General features: G+C 43.1%; 1 protein-coding gene across 1 annotated transcript in view; it reads right to left on the bottom strand.

Moving 5' to 3' along the window:
• Positions 1-21,523, bottom strand: part of LOC123994384 (apoptotic protease-activating factor 1-like) — a 60,053-nt gene that overhangs the window by 14,032 nt on the left and 24,498 nt on the right. The window contains exons 23-26 of the mRNA XM_046296903.1: positions 21,095-21,229; positions 20,627-20,752; positions 12,107-12,232; positions 10,544-10,690 (exon numbers count right to left, since the gene is read on the bottom strand). Of these exons, the coding sequence (XP_046152859.1) occupies positions 10,544-10,690; positions 12,107-12,232; positions 20,627-20,752; positions 21,095-21,229 (534 nt within the window). The remainder of the gene's footprint in view (positions 1-10,543; positions 10,691-12,106; positions 12,233-20,626; positions 20,753-21,094; positions 21,230-21,523) is intronic.

Raw genomic sequence — 21,523 nt, 5'->3', positions numbered from 1 at the left:
AATGTTGTTGGGTCTGTAACCATGAGGAAGAGATACTATATAATGTTGTAGGGTCTGTAACCATGAGGAAGAGATACTATATAATGTTGTAGGGTCTGTAACCATGAGGAAGAGATACTATATAATGTTGTAGGGTCTGTAACCATGAGGAAGAGATACTATATAATGTTGTAGGGTCTGTAACCATGAGGAAGAGATACTATATAATGTTGTAGGGTCTGTAACCATGAGGAAGAGATACTATATAATGTTGTAGGGTCTGTAACCATGAGGAAGAGATACTATATAATGTTGTAGGGTCTGTAACCATGAGGAAGAGATACTATATAATGTTGTAGGGTCTGTAACCATGAGGAAGAGATACTATATAATGTTGTAGGGTCTGTAACCATGAGGAAGAGATACTATATAATGTTGTAGGGTCTGTAACCATGAGGGGAAACTATATAATGTTGTAGGGTCTGTAACCATGAGGAAGGGATACTATATAATGTTGTTGGGTCTGTAACCATGAGGGGAAACTATATAATGTTGTTGGGTCTGTAACCATGAGGGGAAACTATATAATGTTGTTGGGTCTGTAACCATGAGGGGAAACTATAGAATGTTGTTGGGTCTGTAACCATGAGGAAGGGATACTATATAATGTTGTTGGGTCTGTAACCATGAGGAGGGGAAACTATATAATGTTGTAGGGTCTGTAACCATGAGGAAGGGATACTATATAATGTTGTTTGGTCTGTAACCATGAGGAAGGGATACTATATAATGTTGTTGGGTCTGTAACCATGAGGAAGGGATACTATATATTGTTGTTGGGTCTGTAACCATGAGGAAGGGATACTATATATTGTTGTTGGGTCTGTAACCATGAGGAAGGGATACTATATAATGTTGTTGTGTCTGTATAATGTTGTTGGGTCTGTAACCATGAGGAGGGGATACTATATAATGTTGTTGGGTCTGTGACCATGAGGAAGGGATACTATATAATGTTGTTGGGTCTGTAACCATGAGGAGGGGATACTATATAATGTTGTTGGGTCTGTGACCATGAGGAAGGGATACTATATAATGTTGTTGGGTCTGTAACCATGAAGGGATACTATATAATGTTGTAGGGTCTGTAACCATGAGGAGGGATACTATATAATGTTGTAGGGTCTGTAACCATGAGGAAGGGATACTATATAATGTTGTTGGGTCTGTAACCATGAGGAGGGGAAACTATATAATGTTGTTGGGTCTGTAACCATGAGGAAGGGATACTATATAATGTAGTTGGGTCTGTAACCATGAGGAGGGATACTATATAATGTAGTTGGGTCTGTAACCATGAGGAAGGGATACTATATAATGTTGTTGGGTCTGTAACCATGAGGAGGGGATACTATATAATGTTGTTGGGTCTGTAACCATGAGGAGGGGATACTATATAATTTTGTTGGGTCTGTAACCATGAGGAAGGGATACTATATAATGTTGTGTCTGTAACCATGAGGAGGGGATACTATATAATGTTGTTGGGTCTGTAACCATGAAGAGGGGATACTATATAATGTTGTGTCTGTAACCATGAGGAGGGGATACTATATAATGTTGTTGGGTCTGTAAGAGACTTGTTTGTGCCAAGAAACACAAGCAATGTACGTACATTAGACCGGTGGAAATCTGTCTTTCAGTCTGAGGAGTCCAAATTTGCGATATTTGGTTCCAATCGCCATGTCTTTGAGAAGCGGAGTAGGTTAACGGATGATCTCCGCATGTGTGGTTCCCACCGTGAAGCATGGAGGAGGTGGTGTGAAGGTGCTTTGCTGGTGACACGGTCATTGATTTATTTCGAATTCAAGACACACCATTATGGCTACCACAACAATCTGCAGCGATACGCCATCCCAGCAAGTGCTCAGCATACGTAGGAACTCCTTCAAGACTGTTGGAAACCATTCCAGGTGAAGCTAGTTGAGAGAATGCCAAGAGTGTGCAAAGTTATCATCAAGGCAAAGTGCGGCTATAAAATATATTTAATAACACTTACTACATGATTCCATGTGTTATTTCATAGTTTTGATGTCTTCACTATTATTCTACAATGTAGAAAATAGTAAAAATTAAGAAAAACTCTGGAATGAGTAGGTGTGTTCTAACTTTTGACTGGTACTGTATATTGGTCTGTGGTTGCATACCAAATGGTGCACTTTCCCCTATACAGTGCACTACTGTTGACCAGAGCGAGTTGGGCCCTGATCAAAAGTAGTGCACTAAATAGGGGAATAGTGTGCCATTTGGGATGTACACTGTGTCTCCTCAATCCTAAGGACTAGTGTTGACTTAGCAACAGTGCAGGTGTAGGGGTGAGGATGAAGCATCTAAGCTTGAGCGCTCTGTGTGAATTACTCAGGGTCTCCTGCTGTGCGTGTGTGTAGGTAGGTAGGTAGGTGTATGTCAGGATGAGCCTCTTCACACATCCCACCTCTACTTGGATTATGGCACTATGACAGATTGTCTCACAGCAACTCATGCTGAATCTGTGAGATCCCGCTGATTCTGAGTGTACCTATGTGCATACCTGTGTCTGCATGTATGTGTGTGTGTGTCTGTGTGCGTGTCTTCATGTGCGTGATGTGTGTCAGACTGTGTGATGTATAGCTGTGCGTCGGGGGCTGTCTCCCAGGTGTAAGACAGGCTGTGTGAGGTATTACCGGGCAGAGAATGATGGGGTCAGTGTGATATTACACCCTCACTTAGAGAGCTGCCCCAAAACACCTCATCACTCCCTGAAACACACACACACACACACACACACACACACACACACACACACACACACACACACACACACACACACACACACACACACACACACACACACACACACACACACACACACACACACACACACACACACACACACACACACACACAAAATGTCCTATCCTGGTGTCTCAGAGGCTTAAGGAAGCATTGGAACAGCTCCCAGAGGGTCACACACCATGCTGCTTTTAATTACACTACCTGATATTACCTGTCACATGGACCAGACAGAGAAAAAAAAAGATAAATAATGAGAGGTGTCCATGGAAAGGGACCAGAGATGGAGAATAGAGTGAGGGAGAGATCTCCTTTAAATATAGCAAGACCGAGATAGTGTGAGTGTTGTGGTGGGAAGTTACTCCAGGAAGCCATAAGGAGGAGACAGATAGGGGTTGACAGACATCAGGGAGACGAGCTTTATTGAATCAATATCACAGCACTACTGATCCCATCAGCACCACTTCTACTGAACACACACGTCTGTAATGATAAGTTCTGCTCACTGTTGGCTGCTTCCTCAAGTTAGTTTTCATACAGCGTGATACATAATCAACATTTGGAAAGACGGCCTTCTTCAGGCAGACAAAGCTACAGTACAAACTAGACCTTAACTCAATCAAAACCCCAAATTGTCAGAGCAGAAGGAAGCAAGTTTTGTACTTGATTCATGCGTCCTTCACAAAGACACATTTTCACAGTGGGTGCGAGATACTGTGGCTTGTAGGCCTCTCCAGGTCTCACACCCACTGTGACATTTGGTGGAGGATCAGTGATGATTTGGGGGTGCTTCAGCAAGGCTGGAAATCGGGTAGATTTGCCTTTGTGAAGGACGTATGAATGAAGCCACGTACAAGGTTGTCCTGGAAGAAAACTTGCTTCCTTCTGCTCTGACAATGTTCCCCATCTCTGAGGATTGGTTTTTCCAGCAGGACAATGCTCCATGCCACACAGTCAGGTCAATGAAGGTGTAGATGGAGGACCACCAGATCAAGACCCTGTCATGGCCAGCCCAATCTCCAGACCTGAACCCCATTGAAAATCTCTGAGAATGTGATCAAGAGGAAGATGGATAGTCATAAGCCATCAAACAAAGCCGAGCTTCTTGAATTGTTGCGCCTTAAAGTCACCCAACATCAATGTGAAAGACTGGTGGAGAGCATGCCAACACGAATGAAAGCTGTGATTGAAAATCAGGGTTATTAAAGCAGAGATTTATGAACTCTTCCTAATTAAACATTAGTATTGTGTTGTTTAAAAATGAATATGGACTTATTTTCTTTGCATTATTCGATGTTTGACAACACTGCATCTTTTTTGTTATTTGGACCAGTTGTCTTTTTCTGCAAATACAGTGGGGCAAAAAAGTATTTAGTCAGCCACCAATTGTGCAAGGCCTGTAATTTATCATAGGTACACTTCAACTATGACAGGCAAAATGAGAAAAAAATAAATCCAGAAAATCACATTGTAGGATTTTTAATGAATTTATTTGCAAATTATTGTGTAAAATAAGTATTTGGTCAATAACAAAAGATTCTCAATACTTTGTTATATACCCTTTGTTGGCAATTACAGAGGTCAAACGTTTTCTGTAAGTCTTCACAAGGTTTTCACACACTGTTGCTGGTATTTTGGCCCATTCCTCCATGCAGATCTCCTCTGGAGCAGTGATTTTTTGGGGGCTGTTGCTGGGCAACACGGACATTCAACTCCCTCCAAAGATTTTCTATGAGGTTGAGATCTGGAGACTGGCTAGGCCACTCCATGACCTTGAAATGCTTCTTATGAAGCTTCTCCTTCATTGCCCTGGCGGTGTGTTTGGGATCATTGTCATGCTGAAAGACCCAGCCATGTTTCACCTTCAATGCCCTTGCTGATGGAAGGAGGTTTTCACTCAAACTCTCATGATACATGGCCCCATTCTTTCCTTTACACGGATCAGTCGTCCTGGTTCCTTTGCAGAAAAACAGCCCCAAAGCATGATGTTTCCACCCCCGTGCTTCACAGTAGGTATGGTGTTCTTTGGATGCAACTCAGCATTCTTTGTCCTCCAAACCCGACGAGTTGAGTTTTTACCAAAAAGTTATATTTTGGTTTCATCTGACCATATGACATTCTCCTAATCTTTCTCTGGATCATCCAAATGCTCTCTAGCAAACTTCAGACGGACCTGGACATGTACTGGCTTAAGCTGGGGGACACGTCTGGCACTGCAGGATTTGAGTCCCTGGCGGCTTAGTGCGTTACTGATGGTAGGCTTTGTTACTTTGGTCCCAGCTCTCTGCAGGTCATTCACTCGGTCCCCCCGTGTGGTTCTGGGATTTTTGCTCACCGTTCTTGTGATCATTTTGATCCCACGGGGTGAGATCTTGCGTGGAGCCCCAGATCGAGGGAGATTATCAGTGGTCTTGTATGTCTTCCATTTCCTAATAATTGCTCCCACAAGTTGATTTCTTCAAACCAAGCTGCTTACCTATTGCAGATTCAGTCTTCCCAGCCTGGTGCAGGTATACAATTTTGTTTCCGGTGTCCTTTGACAGCTATTTGGTCTTGACCATAGTGGAGTTTGGAGTGTGACTGTTTGAGGTTGTCATCAGTATAAAAGACACCTGTCCACAAATTCAAACAGGTGCCATTAATACAGGTAACGAGTGGAGGACAGAGGAGCCTCTTACAGAAGAAGTCACAGGTCTGTGAGCCTTTTAACAAGGCTAATCTGAAAACAAGACTCCCTAAATTCTATCAGCATATCGATTGCGCAACCAATAAGTTATTCTAACTTATTCTAACGCATATAAGGCCCTCCCCCGCCCTCCTTTCGGAAAAGCTGACCACGACTCCATTTTGTTGCTTCCAGCCTACAGACAGAAACTAAAACAAGAAGCTCCCGGACTCAGGTCTGTTCAACGCTGGTCCGACCGATCTGATTCCACGCTTCAAGACTGCTTCGATCACGTGGATTGGGATATGTTCCGCATAGCGTCCAACAACAACAACAACATTGACAAATACGCTGATTTGGTGAGTGAGTTCATTAGAAAGTGCTTCGATCACGTGGATTGGGATATGTTCCGCATAGCGTCCAACAACAAAAACAACATTGACAAATATGCTGATTCGGTGAGCGAGTTCATTAGAAAGTGCATCGGTGATGTCATAACCACAGCAACTATTAAAACATTCCCAAACCAGAAACCATGGATTGATGGCAGCATTCGCGCAAAACTGAAAGGGCGAACCACTGCTTTTAACCAGGGCAAGGTGACCGGAAACATGACCGAATACAAACAGTATAGCTATTCCCTCTGTAAGGCAATCAAACAAGCTAAGCGTCAGTATAGAGTACAAAGTAGAGTTGCAATTCAACGGCTCAGACACAAGAGGTATGTGGCAGGGTCTACAGTCAATCACGGATTACAAAAAGAAAACCAGTCCTGTCGCGGACCAGGATGTCTTGCTCCCAGACAGACAAAATAACTTCTTTGCTCGCTTTGAGGACAATACAGTGCCACTGACACGACCCGCTACCAAAACCTGTGGACTCCTTCACTGGAGCCGACGTGAGTAAAACATTTAAACGTGTTAACCCTCGCAGGGCTGCCGGCCCAGACAGCATCCTCTGCCGTGTCCTCAGAGCATGCGCAGACCAGTTGGCTGGTGTGTTTACGGACATATTCAATCAATCCTTATCCCAGTCTGCTGTTCCCAAATGCTTCAAGAGGGCCACCATTGTTCCTGTTCCCAAGAAAGCGAAGGTAACGGAGCTAAACGACTACCGCCCCGTAGCACTCACTTCCGTCATCATGAAGTGCTTTGAGAGACTAGTCAAGGACCATATCACCTCCACCCTACCTGACACCCTAGACCCATTCCAATTTGCATACCGTCCCAATCGGTCCACAGACGACGCAATCGCAACCACACTGCCCTAACCCATCTGGACAAGAGAAATACCTATGTGAGAATGCTGTTCATTGACTACAGGAAGGAGGTGAGGGCCCATGGCGTGTGGTGTCAGGAAAGTAACCTCACACTCAACGTCAACAAAACAAAGGAGATGATTGTGGACTTCAGGAAACAGCAGAGGGAGCACCCCCCTATCCACGTCAACAGGACAGTAGTGGACAGGGTAGTAAGTCCTAAGTTCCTCGGCGTACACATCACAGACAAACTAAATTGGTCCACCGACACAGACAGCGTTGTGAAGAAGACGCAGCAGCGCCTCTTCAACCTCAGGAGGCTGAAGAATTTCGGCTGGTCAACAAAAGCACTCAAACTTCTACAGATGCACAATCGAGAGCATCCTGTCGGGTTGTATCACCGCCTGGTGCGGCAACTGCTCCGCCCACAACCGTAAGGCTCTCCAGAAGGTAGTGAGGTCTGCACAACCTATCACCAGGGGCAAACTACCTGCCCTCCTGGACACCTACACCACCCGATGTCACAGGAAGGCCATAAAGGTCATCAAGGACAACAACCACCCGTGCCACTGCCTGTTCACCCCGCTATCATCCAGAAGGTGAGGTCAGTACAGGTGCATCAATGCGGGGACCGAGAGACTGAAAAACAGCTTCTATCTCAAGGCCATCAGACTGTTAAACAGCCACCACTAACATTGAGTGGCTGCTGCCAACATACTCATTCAACTCCAGCTCACTTTAATAATGGAAATTGATGTACAAAATATATCACTAGCCACTTTAAACAATGCCACTTAATATGTGTTTACATACCCTACATTACTCATCTCATATGTATATACTGTACTCGATACCATCTACTGCATCTTGCCTATGCCGTTCTGTACCATCACTCATTCATATATCTTTATGTACATATTCTTTATCCCTTTACACTTGTGTGTGTATAAGGTAGCAGTTGTGGAACTGTTAGGTTCATTTACTCGTTGGTTATTACTGCATTGTCGGAACTAGAAGCACAAGCATTTCGCTACAGTCGCATTAACATCTGCTAACCATGTGTATGTGACTTTTTTTTTTATAACCAGAGAAACGGATCATTTTGCAGTGGTCTCTTATTTTGTTCCAGTGCTGTATATTTTATAATCATTTCCAGCTGAAATCTGGATACAGGTTTGATTGAATAAGGCCCACTGTTAATACATACAGATGCAATTAGTCCGTTTGATTTATTCTGTCCCCACGTCTCCCCAGGCTAAATTAGCCATCGTTTAACTAAGAATACACAGCTGCCACGGCAATTATTATGACTGACAGCTCACCTCTCACCCACGATAAATCAATCAACGCTCATTACAAGGGATTTGCCTCTTCAGCACAGACAGGCATAATAATCAATCACTGCTCGTTACATCTACACATGCTCAGATCCATCAAGTCAAGGTGCCTCAGGAGAAAGAAAGGAAGTGTGGAAAGAGGAAGTGATAGAAGGACAGAATACCTCCATCACTCTAACACTCTGGATAAGAGCGAGTGTCATCAGGAGGTAATGATGGAATTAGTAGTTAAGTTCTCCATCAGTATCCATGGAGTTGACTCATTAACACAATGCACAACATATTGACTGATCACAATGGGCTTAATGACCTGGGGCTCATCAATAAAAACTAGAATCTTCCCAATGAAGACGACAAACAAAAAGGCTAGCTAACAACTGCGAGAGAAAGAAGTTTGAAATTAACATGCAGTCAATTTATTTTGTGTTTCTTGGATACGTGGAAAACAGTTTGTTTCAAACAGACTAGAGGTCGACCGATTAATCGGAATGGGCGATTAATTAGGGCCGATTTCAAGTTTTCATAATCGGAAAACTGTATTTTTGGACGCCGATTTTAAAAATTATATTATCTTTTTTTTTATACCTTTATTTAACTTTATTAACCTTTATTGAACTAGGCAAGTCTGTTAAGAACACATTCGGCAGCGTAGCCTACTGGTTAGAGCGTTGGACTAGTAACCGGAAGGTTGTGAGTTCAAACCCCCGAGCTGACAAGGTACAAATCTGTCGTTCTTACCTTGAACAGGCAGTTAACCCACTGTTCCCAGGCCGTCATTGAAAGTAAGAATGTGTTCTTACCTGACTTGCCTGGTTAAATAAAAAGGTAAAATAAAAATTCTTATTTTCAATGACGGCCTAGGAATGGTGGGTTAACTGCTTTGTTCAGGGGCAGAACGACAGATTTTCACCTTGTCAGCTCGGGGATTCAATCTTGCTACCTTACAGTTAACTAGTCCAACGCAATAACGACCTGCCTCTCTCTCGTTGCACTCCACAAGGAGACTGCCTGTTATACGATTGCAGTAAGCCAAGGTAAGTTGCTAGCTAACATTAAACTTATTAAAAACAATCAATCATAATCACTAGTTAACTACACATGGTTGATGATATTACCTAGCGTGTCCTGCGTTGCATATAATCTGACTTAGCATACAAGTATTTGACTGTGCGGTGGTAGGCAGAAGCAGGCGCGTAAACATTCATTCAAACAGCACTTTCGTGCATTGCGCTTTTTATGACTTCAAGCCTATCAACTCCCGAGATGAGGCTCGTGTAACCGAAATGAAATGGCCAGCTAGTTAGCGCGCGCTAATTGTCTTTCTGTTGCTGGTTTGAGCCCAGGGAGGAGCGAGGAGAGGGAAGGAAGCTATACTGTTACACTGGTAATACTAAAGTGCCTATAAGAACATCCAATAGTCAAAGGTTAATGAAATACAAATGGTATAGAGAGAAATAGTCCTATAATTCCTATAATAACTACAACCTAAAACTTCTTACCTGGGAATATTGAAGACTCATGTTAAAAGGAACCACCAGCTTTCATATGTTCTCATGTTCTGAGCAAGAAACTTAAACGTTAGCTTTCTTACATGACACATATTGCACTTTTACTTTCTTCTCCAACACTTATTATTTAAACCAAATTGAACATGTTTCATTATTTACTTGAGGCTAAATTGATTTTATTGATGTATTATATTAAGTTAAAATAAGTGTTAATTCAGTATTGTTGTAAACGTCATTATTACAAATAAAATCAATTAAAAGTCGGCCGATTAATCGGTATCAGGGTTTTTGGTTCTCCAATAATAGGTATCGGTATTGAAAAATCATAATCGGTCGACCTCTAAACAGACACTTGAATATCACAGAAAAAGATGTGTTGAGAGACATTAGAAGATCGAGCCAATGTACGTTAAAATCAATCAATCAATTAATATGCTTATCAATACATTTACTAGAGGCTTTTGGAATTCAGAGCGGAGGAGACAAGTGAGTTAAGGAATGCTGCTGTTGAATTTTCCTGAAATCACTCGGGCAAAAAACTCCCTCTCTCTTCTCTCACACCCACGCATGCCCACCTACCCACGCCCATCCACGTATGCTAAATGTAATGCCCCCAAGCTTTCTTACACCACAGTAGGTTTATAGTACTCCCAAAGCAATAGTCACAGTGAGAGTGTGATTTCATATCTCATCCTACTCCCAACTTGATTGGATTGCGGAGTATGTGTCTGTTCCACCTCTCTGATTACCTCCAGTTTTACAGAAGGAGGGATCACCTGGGGGTCAGCCTCAGTCGGGCTCTGATTGGATTTTTAACCAGGCAGTGATGATGTAATCCCCGTGGGACAAGGGCTCTGGTCGATAGTGCTTTAAACCTCAGTTTGTTCCCATTAGTGTGTGTGTGTGTGTGTGTCTTTTTCTTTACATACCTGTGTGTCTTTCTCAGTGTGTATGGGTTTCCTACCTTAATGTATCCTCCTGTAGACAGCAGCATAGTGTTGTCTGGGGAGAAGTGCAGGTCGGTCACCCAGCCTCCGTGCAGAGAGTCCATGGCGTCCTTGTTGTCACGGGAACAGATCTTCAGTAGAGTACCATCCTTCACGTTCCACAGCTGAGACACACATGAGACAAACGAATTAAAAATTAGAGAAATGAATGAGACCTAGTAGTTATAAATGGTGGGGTGTATGACAGCTATGTACTTATTATCAACCTGGTATCTTAGGAACCTTTTGACGAGACGGCCATAAAATATCTAACCCCAACCAGAATTACAAACTAAAATAACAAATATCTCACGTGTTGTTCAGGCTACTTTAGTAATAATAATAATAATAATAATAATATATGCCATTTAGCAGACGCTTTTATCCAAAGCGACTTACAGTCATGTGTGCATACATTCTACGTATGGGTGGTCCCGGGGATCGAACCCACTTTCTAACATGGCCATCTAGTGACTACCAACCTTAGACATACAGTAGTCTACAGTTAGGTGTGCAATAATCCAGTCCTTGAATGCTACAGTATGTTGTGCTTTTCAACTTTACCTTTCAATCAATGACTACTTTCACTGATAAAGGCCCATAGAGACATAAAACAACCCTCCATTTTAATACTGGAGTTATGCAACTAACAACCATGAGCCATACTGTCCTGTCTATATAGGACACAGAACATGCTATATTTAACACCTTGCATGATTCACTGAGAATGACTCAAGTGTTTCCATAGAAACAAGAGGGGCATATATTCCACTCTATGTACTGTAATTCAATCTTGTGGTTTAAGTCGGTTTTTTTCTGTTTGGTGCCTAATGAACACAACCCTGGATGATTGACATGTCATGACTTTAAAGTGACAGTTCACTCCAAAATAAAAGTTTGTCAGTTGTTTTCGTACCTGGGAAGTGTCATGAGATGTGGACTCATCGACATTAGATCGCTTTTCAGGTTCGAAAACTTGAGTGTACTCACAAACTTTGGAGTGTAGTACAAATGTACTAGTCAGACAGTCAGTCAGGGATAGTTTGTGGAAAGCAGCTGGTAGTGTGATTGTAGAGGAACAGACAGGTCCCTCTGTCATGCTCTCATTTCTTCAGTCCCTTGTCTGTCCCTCTCTCTCACTCTCCCTGTTCTTCTCTTTAATTGTCCTTATTTTCCATCATCCCCTCTTGCACACTCATTTCTTCTCTTACCCCACTTTCCCTCTCTCCCTTCATTTCCATCATCCCTACTCCTTCCATCTCTCCTTCTTTCTCTAGGATCTATGCAGATGCCAGAGCCTTAGGGATTCAATCTGACTGTCTTCTACTTCCTCCCTTCCTTATGCTTCTTTCCTTCCTCTTCATCCCCCCTGCTGACCTGCACACCTGTTCCTCCTCTCCATCTCTCCAGCTCCTTCCTTCACTCATGTGCTCACTCCTTCACTTACCCCTCAACTCCCCCTCCTTCACTCACTCCTTCCTTCCTCCCTCCCCCTTACTCACTCACCCCCCCCCCCTTTCCATCTCTCTATCCCTACCCACCCGTATCTCTCCGTTGTCGTCGCCGGTTGCTAGGCGCCGGCCGTCCCAAGAGAAGCGGCAGCTGCGGACACAGTCCTGGTGGCCGTTCAACAGGCGCACGCACTCCCACGATGCACTGCTCCACACCTGAGGGCCAATGAGAGGAGAAACAGGAGGTCAGAGGTTACAAAAGTTTGTCGAAACTAAAATAAAACATTTTCAAATATGTTCTTTTGAACATGCCATAGCAATTTTGGTTAAGCCACTTCTATATGCAGAGTGCCTTGGTTAATTCAATTGAATACATTTCCTTTTTCCCTGATGGCCTAACTGTCTATTGTTTCTCTATGCTGCTAGTCTGGTAGACCACTCAACTTAAAGAACGGAGCAAGCGCTCACTGATAATGAAGCCTGGTACCAATTAAAGCCTCCCGGCTGCACTTTGATAGACGATACTGCCCATACCATAAGGCTATTTTTACATTGTATTAACCCATCCACCACTGCCCCTCTTTGGAGGATACACACACACACACACACACACACACAGTGGGGCAAAAAAGTATTTAGTCAGCCACCAATTGTGCAAGTCCTCCCACTTAAAAAGATGAGGCCTGTAATTTTCATAGGTACACTTCAACTATGACAGACAAAATGAGAAAATAAAATCCAGAAAATCAAATTGTAGTTTGTAGTGTTTATGAATATATTTGCAAATGATGGTGGAAAATAAGTATTTGGTCACCTACAAACAAGCAAGATTTCTGGCTCTCACAGACCTGTAACTTATTCTTTAAGAGGCTCCTCTGTCCTCCACTCGTTACCTGTTTTAAATGGCACCTATTTGAACTTGTTATCAGTATAAAAGACACCTGTCCACAACCTCAAACAAACAAACAAACAAACAGTCACACTCCAAACTCCACTATGGCCAAGACCAAAGAGCTGTCAAAGGACACCAGAAAAAAATTGTATACCTGCACCAGGCTGGGAAGACTGAATCTGCAATAGGTAAGCAGCATGGTTTGAAGAAATCAACTGTGGGAGCAATTATTAGGAAATGGAAGACATACAAGACCACTGATAATCTCCCTCGATCTGGGGCTCCATGCAAGATCTCACCCCGTGGGGTCAAAATCATCAGAAGAACAGTGAGCAAAAATCCCAGAACCACACGGGGGGACCTAGTGAATGACCTGCAGAGAGGTGGGACCAAAGTAACAAAGCCTACCATCAGTAACACACTACGCCGCCAGTGACTCAAATCGTGCAGTGCCAGACGTGTCCCCCTGCTTAAGCCAGTACATGTCCAGACCCGTCTGAAGTTTGCTAGAGAGCATTTGGATGATCCAGAAGAAGATTCTCCCAATGTCATATGGTCAGATGAAACCAAAATAGACCTTTTTGGTAAAAACTCAACTCGTCGGGTTTGGAGGACAAAGAATGCCGAGTTGCATCCAAAGAACACCATACCTACTGTGATGCATGGGGGTGGAAACATCATGCTTTGGGGCTGTTTTTCTGCAATGGGACCAGGACGACTGATCCGTGTAAAGGAATGAATGAATGCGGCCATGTATCGTGAGATTTTGAGTGAAAACCGCCTTCCATCAGCTAGGGCATTGAAGGTGAAACGTGGCTGGGTCTTTCAGCATGACAATGATCCAAAACACACCGCCCGGGCAACGAAGGAGTGGCTTCGTAAGAAGCATTTCAAGGTCCTAGAGTGGCCTAGCCAGTCTCCAGATCTCAACCCCATAGAAAATCTTTGGAGGGAGTTGAAAGTCTGTGTTGCCCAGCAACAGCCCCAAAACATCACTGCTCTAGAGGAGATCTGCATGGAAGAATGGGTCAAAATACAACCAACAGTGTGTGAAAACCTTGTGAAGACTTACAGAAAACGTTTGTCTGTCATAGTTGAAGTGTACCTATGATGAAAATTACAGGCCTCTCTCATATTTTTAAGTGGGAGAACTTGCACAATTGTTGGCTGACTAAATACTTTTTTGCCCCACTGCATGAATCTGTATGTATGTATGTATGTATGTATGTATGTATGTATGTATGTATGTATGTATGTATGTATGTATGTATGTATGTATGTATGTATGTATGTATGTATGTATGTATGTATGTATGTATGTATGTATGCATGTATTTTTTTACAACTTTTCTGCTACATATACATACACATACACATTTTAAACACATGGTACTTCTATATAAAGCAGTCACATAACAATAATACATTACCAAACAAAGTATTATTACCAATCCACGCCCTCAGCCCATCCCACCAACTACCACAGACCTCAGCTCTTTAATCCCACCCCTCAGCCACTCTTAGCCCATCCCACCAACCACCATATCTCTTTAATCCCACCCCTCAGCCACTCTCAGCCCATCCCACCAACCAACATAGACCTCAGTTTTTTAATCCCAACCCTCAGCCACTCAGCCCATCCCACCAACTACCACAGACCTCAGCTCTTTAATCCCACCCCTCAGCCACTCTCAGCCCATCCCACCAACCACCATAGCTCTTTAATCCCACCCCTCAGCCACTCTCAGCCCATCCCACCAACCACCATAGACCTCAGCTCTTTAATCCCACCCCTCAGCCACTCAGCCCATCCCACCTACCACCATAGACCTCAGCTTTTTAATCCCAACCCTCAGCCACTCAGCCCATCCCACCTACCACCATAGACCTCAGCTCTTTAATCCCACCCCTCAGCCACTCTCAGCCCATCCCACCAACCACCATAGACCTCAGCTCTTTAATCCCAACCCTCAGCCACTCAGCCCATCCCACCTACCACCATAGACATCAGCTCTTTAATCCCCTCCCTCAGCCACTCTCAGCCCATCCCACCTACCACCAGACCTCAGCTCTTTAATCCCACCCCTCAGCCAATCCCACCAACCACCAGACCTCAGCTCTTTAATCCCACCCTTCAGCCACTCTCAGCCCATCCCACCTACCACCAGACCTCAGCTCTTTAATCCCACCCCTCAGCCAATCCCACCAACCACCAGACCTCAGCTCTTTAATCCCACCCCTCAGCCACTCTCAGCCCATCCCACCTACCACCAGACCTCAGCTCTTTAATCCCACCCCTCAGCCAATCCCACCAACCACCAGACCTCAGCTCTTTAATCCCACCCCTCAGCCACTCTCAGCCCATCCCACCTACCACCAGACCTCAGCTCTTTAATCCCACCCCTCAGCCAATCCCACCAACCACCAGACCTCAGCTCTTTAATCCCACCCCTCAGCCACTCTCAGCCCATCCCACCTACCACCAGACCTCAGCTCTTTAATCCCACCCCTCAGCCAATCCCACCAACCACCAGACCTCAGCTCTTTAATCCCACCCCTCAGCCACTCTCAGCCCTCCCTATCACCATAGACCATCCTCATTTGGTTTCCATCTACCAGATATTTTTCAATTGTACTGTGATGTTTTACATATTTTTTTTTTACCTTTCTAAATCGTAGATTGTGAGCTAAATAACTTTTCCTACTAGTATTATATTATTTAATGACTATTAAATTCATAAACCATGTGCCATGGAATCGGTACATCAAAATTCTCTTCCCATTTATTTCCTGTATGGCACAGCTGTCAACATTTTTGTCCTAAAATGAAAACGGGTATATTTTTCTATTTACGCCAATTCCTTTCAGCCAATTTGTATCTTTAATACATGGCAGGCAAACAAGTTCCCTACCTTCTCCACTTGCCTCCTCCATTGTGGTAGTGCTGCAATCAGTTGGTTGTAAATTAGGATTGAGCAGATATTCCCATATATTTTCAATAGCTGCATATGTGACATATCACCTCCATTTCTAGTCATAATATCATTCATAAATATAATACATGAAAAAATGAATAATCCATAAAGAATGTGTATTTTTATTAAATCAGTATATGTGAGTTTAACCGTAACATTTGTTCTATCATTTCTGGAGGATAAAACTGAAATTGTAACCAGCTTTGTATGTATTGTTTAAGAAAGGGTGATACTTTAAACAAAATGTACTTTTCAATTAGTCGGAAATGAGAAGTTGTACTCTTTATAAAAGGCCAAAAGGCCATGTTTGAACAAAGGATGAGCCTTAATAATCTACTGAAAAACCATTTTGGGTTTAAGTATAACATATGCATGAGTGCAGCTTTTAGTGAGAGGTTGAAATATTTAATATTTAATCATTTTAGCCCCCCAAACTCAGATTTATTATATAAATAGGCATATAAAACGTTTACATTTTTTGTCTAGCTTAGCATTCCAAATAAAATGAAATATTTTTTGCTCGTATGATTTAAAAAACAAGTAATCTGGAGTAGACGGTGCTGTTAGTAAGTAAACTGTGACAGGACCAAAGAGTTCATCAACGTGATTTTTCCATAAATAGACAAGTATTTACCTCTCTATGGTTACAGAATCATGTCTATTTTTTCTAACTTTCTATTGAAATTGATTGTGGTAATTTAATTTATATTTTTTGAGATGTGAATACGAAGTAGGTCTACTTCACCATCCGCCCATTTTATTGGTAAACTACAAGGTAGTGTAAACATATTTTAATTTAATCCCATCAGTATGTAAAGTACATCTAATTGATGGGTTCTGCCTTCTAAACTTTAACTATGAAATATCCTTGTTCATGGTACAGAGGGGAATGCAGGACCTGTCATTCTGACATTCTGTCAGAACATGTTATTGCTTGACACCAGGTATCCTGTGGAAAAAAGGGCCACAGTCTAGTTTCAGTTGTTGTTTAATTTAATTTGAAATACTTGCTACACCAGAAGTGAATGGTTGTCTGTAGGAGGAATGTATATGGTGGGGTCAATTAAGGTTGGATATGAGCCAGGGGCTTGGACTGTTACTGAGTAAGGGAAAGGCAATCACATGGAGACCACCCAAAGTGGGGTACACACACACAAAAGTATTTAGTCAGCCACCAATTGAGCAAGTTCTTCCACTTAAAAAGACATACCATAATTTGCAAATAAATTCATTAAAAATCCTACATTTAAAAAAAAAAAATATTATAATTTTGTCTGTCATAGTTGAAGTGTACTTATGATAAATTGATAGTCTCATCTGAACTGAGTACCATCTTCCATATGTTTGGGGAGTCTCCCACATGCCTTTTGGCAAACACCAAACATGTTTGCTTATATTTTTCTGGCCACGCTTCCGTAAAGTGGAGTGTACTCTTCCAGCTCTGTGGAGTGTACGGCTTAAAGTGGTCCTATGGACAAATACTCCAACCTCCGCTGTGGAGCTTTGCAGCTCCTTCAGGATTATCTTTGGTCTCTTTGTTGCCTCTGATTAATGCCCTCCATACCTGGTGTGTGAGTTTTGGTGGGTGGCCCTCTCTTGGTAGGTTTCTCGTGGTGCCATATTCTTTAAAAAAAATGTATAATGAATTTATTGGTGCTCTGTGAGATGAAAAGTTTCAGATATTTTTTTATAACCCAACCCTGATCTGTACTTCTCCACAACTTTGTCCCTGACCTGTTAGGAGAGTTCCTTGGTCTTCATAGTGCCGCTTGCATGGTGGTTCCCCTTGCTTAGTGGTTTTGCGGACTCTGGGGCCTTTCAGAACAGGTGTAAAAATACACAATAAGATCTTAAAGTCCACCTGTGTGCAATCTAACTAATTCTGTGACTTCTTGAGGTAATTGGTTGCACCAGATCTTATTTAGGGGCTTCATAGCAAAGGATTGAACACATATGCACGCACCACCACTTTTCCTTATTAATATATATATATATATACATACACACACACACATATATATATATATATATATATATACAGTGCCTTACAAAAGTATTCGGCCCCCTTGAACTTTGCGACCTTTTGCCACATTTCAGGCTTCAAACATAAAGATATAAAACTGTATTTTTTTGTGAAGAATCAACAACAAGTGGGACACAATCATGAAGTGGAAGGACATTTATTGGATATTTCAAACTTTTTTAACAAATCAAAAACTGAAAAATTGGGCGTGCAAAATTATTCAGCCCCTTTACTTTCAGTGCAGCAAACTCTCTCCATAAGTTCAGTGAGGATCTCTGAATGATCCAATGTTGACCTAAATGACTAATGATGATAAATACAATCCACTTGTGTGTAATCAAGTCTCCGTAAAAATGCACCTGCACTGTGATAGTCTCAGAGGTCCGTTAAAAGCGCAGAGAGCATCATGAAGAACAAGGAACACACCAGGCAGGTCCGAGATACTGTTGTGAAGAAGTTTAAAGCCGGATTTGGATACAAAAAGATTTCCCAAGCTTTAAACATCCCAAGGAGCACTGTGCAAGAGATAATATTGAAATGGAAGGAGTATCAGACCACTGCAAATCTACCAAGACCTGGCCGTCCCTCTGAACTTTCAGCTCATACAAGGAGAAAACTGATCAGAGATGCAGCCAAGAGGCCCATGATCACTCTGGATGAACTGCAGAGATCTACAGCTGAGGTGGGAGACTCTGTCCATAGGGCAACAATCATTCGTATATTTCACAACTCTGGCCTTTATGGAAGAGTGGCAAGAAGAAAGCCATTTTTTAAAGATATCCTTAAAAGGTGTTGTTTAAAGTTTGCCACAAGCCACCTGGGAGACACACCAAACATGTGGAAGAAGGTGCTCTGGTCAGATGAAACCAAAATTGAACTTTTTGGCAACAATGCAAAACGTTATGTTTGGCGTAAAAGCAACACAGCTCATCGCCCTGAACACACCATCCCCACTGTCAAACATGGTGGTGGCAGCATCATGGTTTGGGCCTGCTTTTCTTCAGCAGGGACAGGGAAGATGGTTCAAATTGATGGGAAGATGGATGGAACCAAATACAGGACCATTCTGGAAGAAAACCTGATGGAGTCTGCAAAAGACCTGAGACTGGGACGGAGATTTGTCTTCCAACAAGACAATGATCCAAAACATAAAGCAAAATCTACAATGGAATGGTTCAAAAATAAACATATCCAGGTGTTAGAATGGCCAAGTCAAAGTCCAGACCTGAATCCAATCGAGAATCTGTGGAAAGAACTGAAAACTGCTGTTCACAAATGCTCTCCATCCAACCTCACTGAGCTCGAGCTGTTTTGCAAGGAGGAATGGGAAAGAACGTCAGTCTCTCGATGTGCAAAACTGATAGAGACATACCCCAAGCGACTTACAGCTGTAATCGCAGCAAAAGCTGGCGCTACAAAGTATTAACTTAAGGGGGCTGAATAATTTTGCACGCCCAATTTCAGTTTTTGATTTGTTAAAAAAGTTTGAAATATCCAATAAATGTCATTCCACTTCATGATTGTGTCTCACTTGTTGTTGATTCTTCACAAAAAAATAGTTTTATATCTTTATGTTTGAAGCCTGAAATGTGGCAAAAGGTCGCAAAGTTCAAGGGGGCCGAATACTTTCGCAGGGCACTGTACATACATATATAAATATAAGATGTTTTTTCATTTCACTTCACCAATTTGGACTATTTTGTCTATTTTGTGTCTGCCCATTACATGGAATACAAATAAAAATAGACTTTAAATTACAGGTTGTAGTGCAACAAAATAGGAAAAACGCCAAGGGGGTGAATACTTTTGCAAGGCACTGTATGTGTGTGTGTGAGAGAGAGCGTGCGCCTGCGTGCATGTCAGAACCACGGCCAGCCCTTCAGACTACAATTCCACATCATTACCAGAGTGTCTAGGTCCAAAGCACTAATGAAAGCATGCTGGTCTGATGAACATAAATAAACAGTGTGGTTAATGGGAACACCAGCTCTGAACCATTACCCTACACACACACACACACACACACACACACACACACACACACACACACACACACACACACACACACACACACACACACACACACACACACACACACACACACACCTCCAATGCCAATTTGGATGCTGACTTAATAGCCATTTCCACAGTGAGTGACCAACTCAACGATCCTGTGACTGACAGAAGAGGAAACAAGGATAGAAAATAGAAGAGGGAACAATACAAACTGATGGAGAACGAGGAAGGACGATCGAGGGCAAAAACACAGTAAGGTGACAGAGTGTAAACCTAGTCAGAGGAGAGATCCTCTCCCAACCTACAGTGTCAATCAAAGTCTGCAACAGCCTGCTCTCTCTCACAAACACGCACACACACAGGTAATGCTAGGTAGGAGGAGAGGAGAGGGCAGCGGTACGGTGTGTAGGTTGCAGTCAGACTTAATGACCGCTGGAGGGACAGGGAGGCGAGTGGGCGGCTTGACCGCTGGATGGGCAGGGAGGCGAGTGGGCGGCTTGACCGCTGGCTAAGTTAGTGACCACAGTAACCATCTGCTTCATGTCCATCTCAAGCTACCAATGACATTTAGTTGACCGCATAATAAATGTACACTATACACATGTTTCTGAAAGGATCATGATATAGACAACATGTCTGTCTCACACAGATCTAAGGATTTAGGCTGGGTTCTGTCGCATACTGATGACACGTGTGTGTCTTACCTTGGCAGTCTTGTCAGCGGAAGTGGTGGCGAAGAGCTGTCCGTCAGGCGACACGTCACAGGCTAGCACCGCCCCTTGGTGACACACTAGATCCTGCAGCCGTTCACCACTAGACATGTCCCACACCTGGGGGAGGGAGAGAGGGGGAGACGCTTTCTGTGTCACCTCCCTCTAGTAAATATCCTTCAGTTCATGTAAGTGCACGCTGATCGTAACTTGTTGCTTTTAACAGGTTTTGCATGCATGCGTGTGTGTTTCTAAGTCTTTCTGTCTGGTACTGCATGCGTGTGTGTTTCTAAGTCTTACTGTCTGTCTGGTACTGCATACGTGTGTGTTTCTAAGTCTTACTGTCTGTCTGGTACTGCATACGTGTGTGTTTCTAAGTCTTACTGTCTGTCTGGTACTGCATACGTGTGTGTTTCTAAGTCTTACTGTCTGTCTGGTACTGCATGCGTGTGCTTGTATTACCTTGATGGTGCCGTCAAAGGACCAGCTGAGGAGATGTGTCTCTGAGGAGGGTGAGGTGGTGAGCAGAGAGAAGCATCTGACCTGCTCCTTGTGGCCCTCCAGAACCACACACTCACCTGTCCTCCACCTCCACACCTACAGGGGGGAGAGAGAGAGAGAAGGCGAGGGCGAGAGAAAGTGTGAGAGAGAGCAATCACCTTCTGGTACTGGAGTGGGTAAAAGTTGCACCTCAACCAGGGATTTAGCACAATCAGAGTTATTGAGCAGAGTAAGCCGATCCTGGATCTGTGCCCAGAGTGGGAGTATTCAGCTGCTAGGAGGGAATGGGCACTGGGCAAAATATTGGCCTCTATGCAAATATCTCAGACAATGATTGACACATCAAACTCTTACCAATGTTGGGTTTGTGAATGTACCATTCACCCCCCT

This window comes from Oncorhynchus gorbuscha, linkage group LG14, assembly GCF_021184085.1.
Source record: "Oncorhynchus gorbuscha isolate QuinsamMale2020 ecotype Even-year linkage group LG14, OgorEven_v1.0, whole genome shotgun sequence".
NCBI lineage: Eukaryota > Metazoa > Chordata > Actinopteri > Salmoniformes > Salmonidae > Oncorhynchus > Oncorhynchus gorbuscha.
The sequence above is the reverse complement of the archived record's forward strand: the minus strand, read 5'-3'. Positions and strand labels throughout refer to the sequence as shown.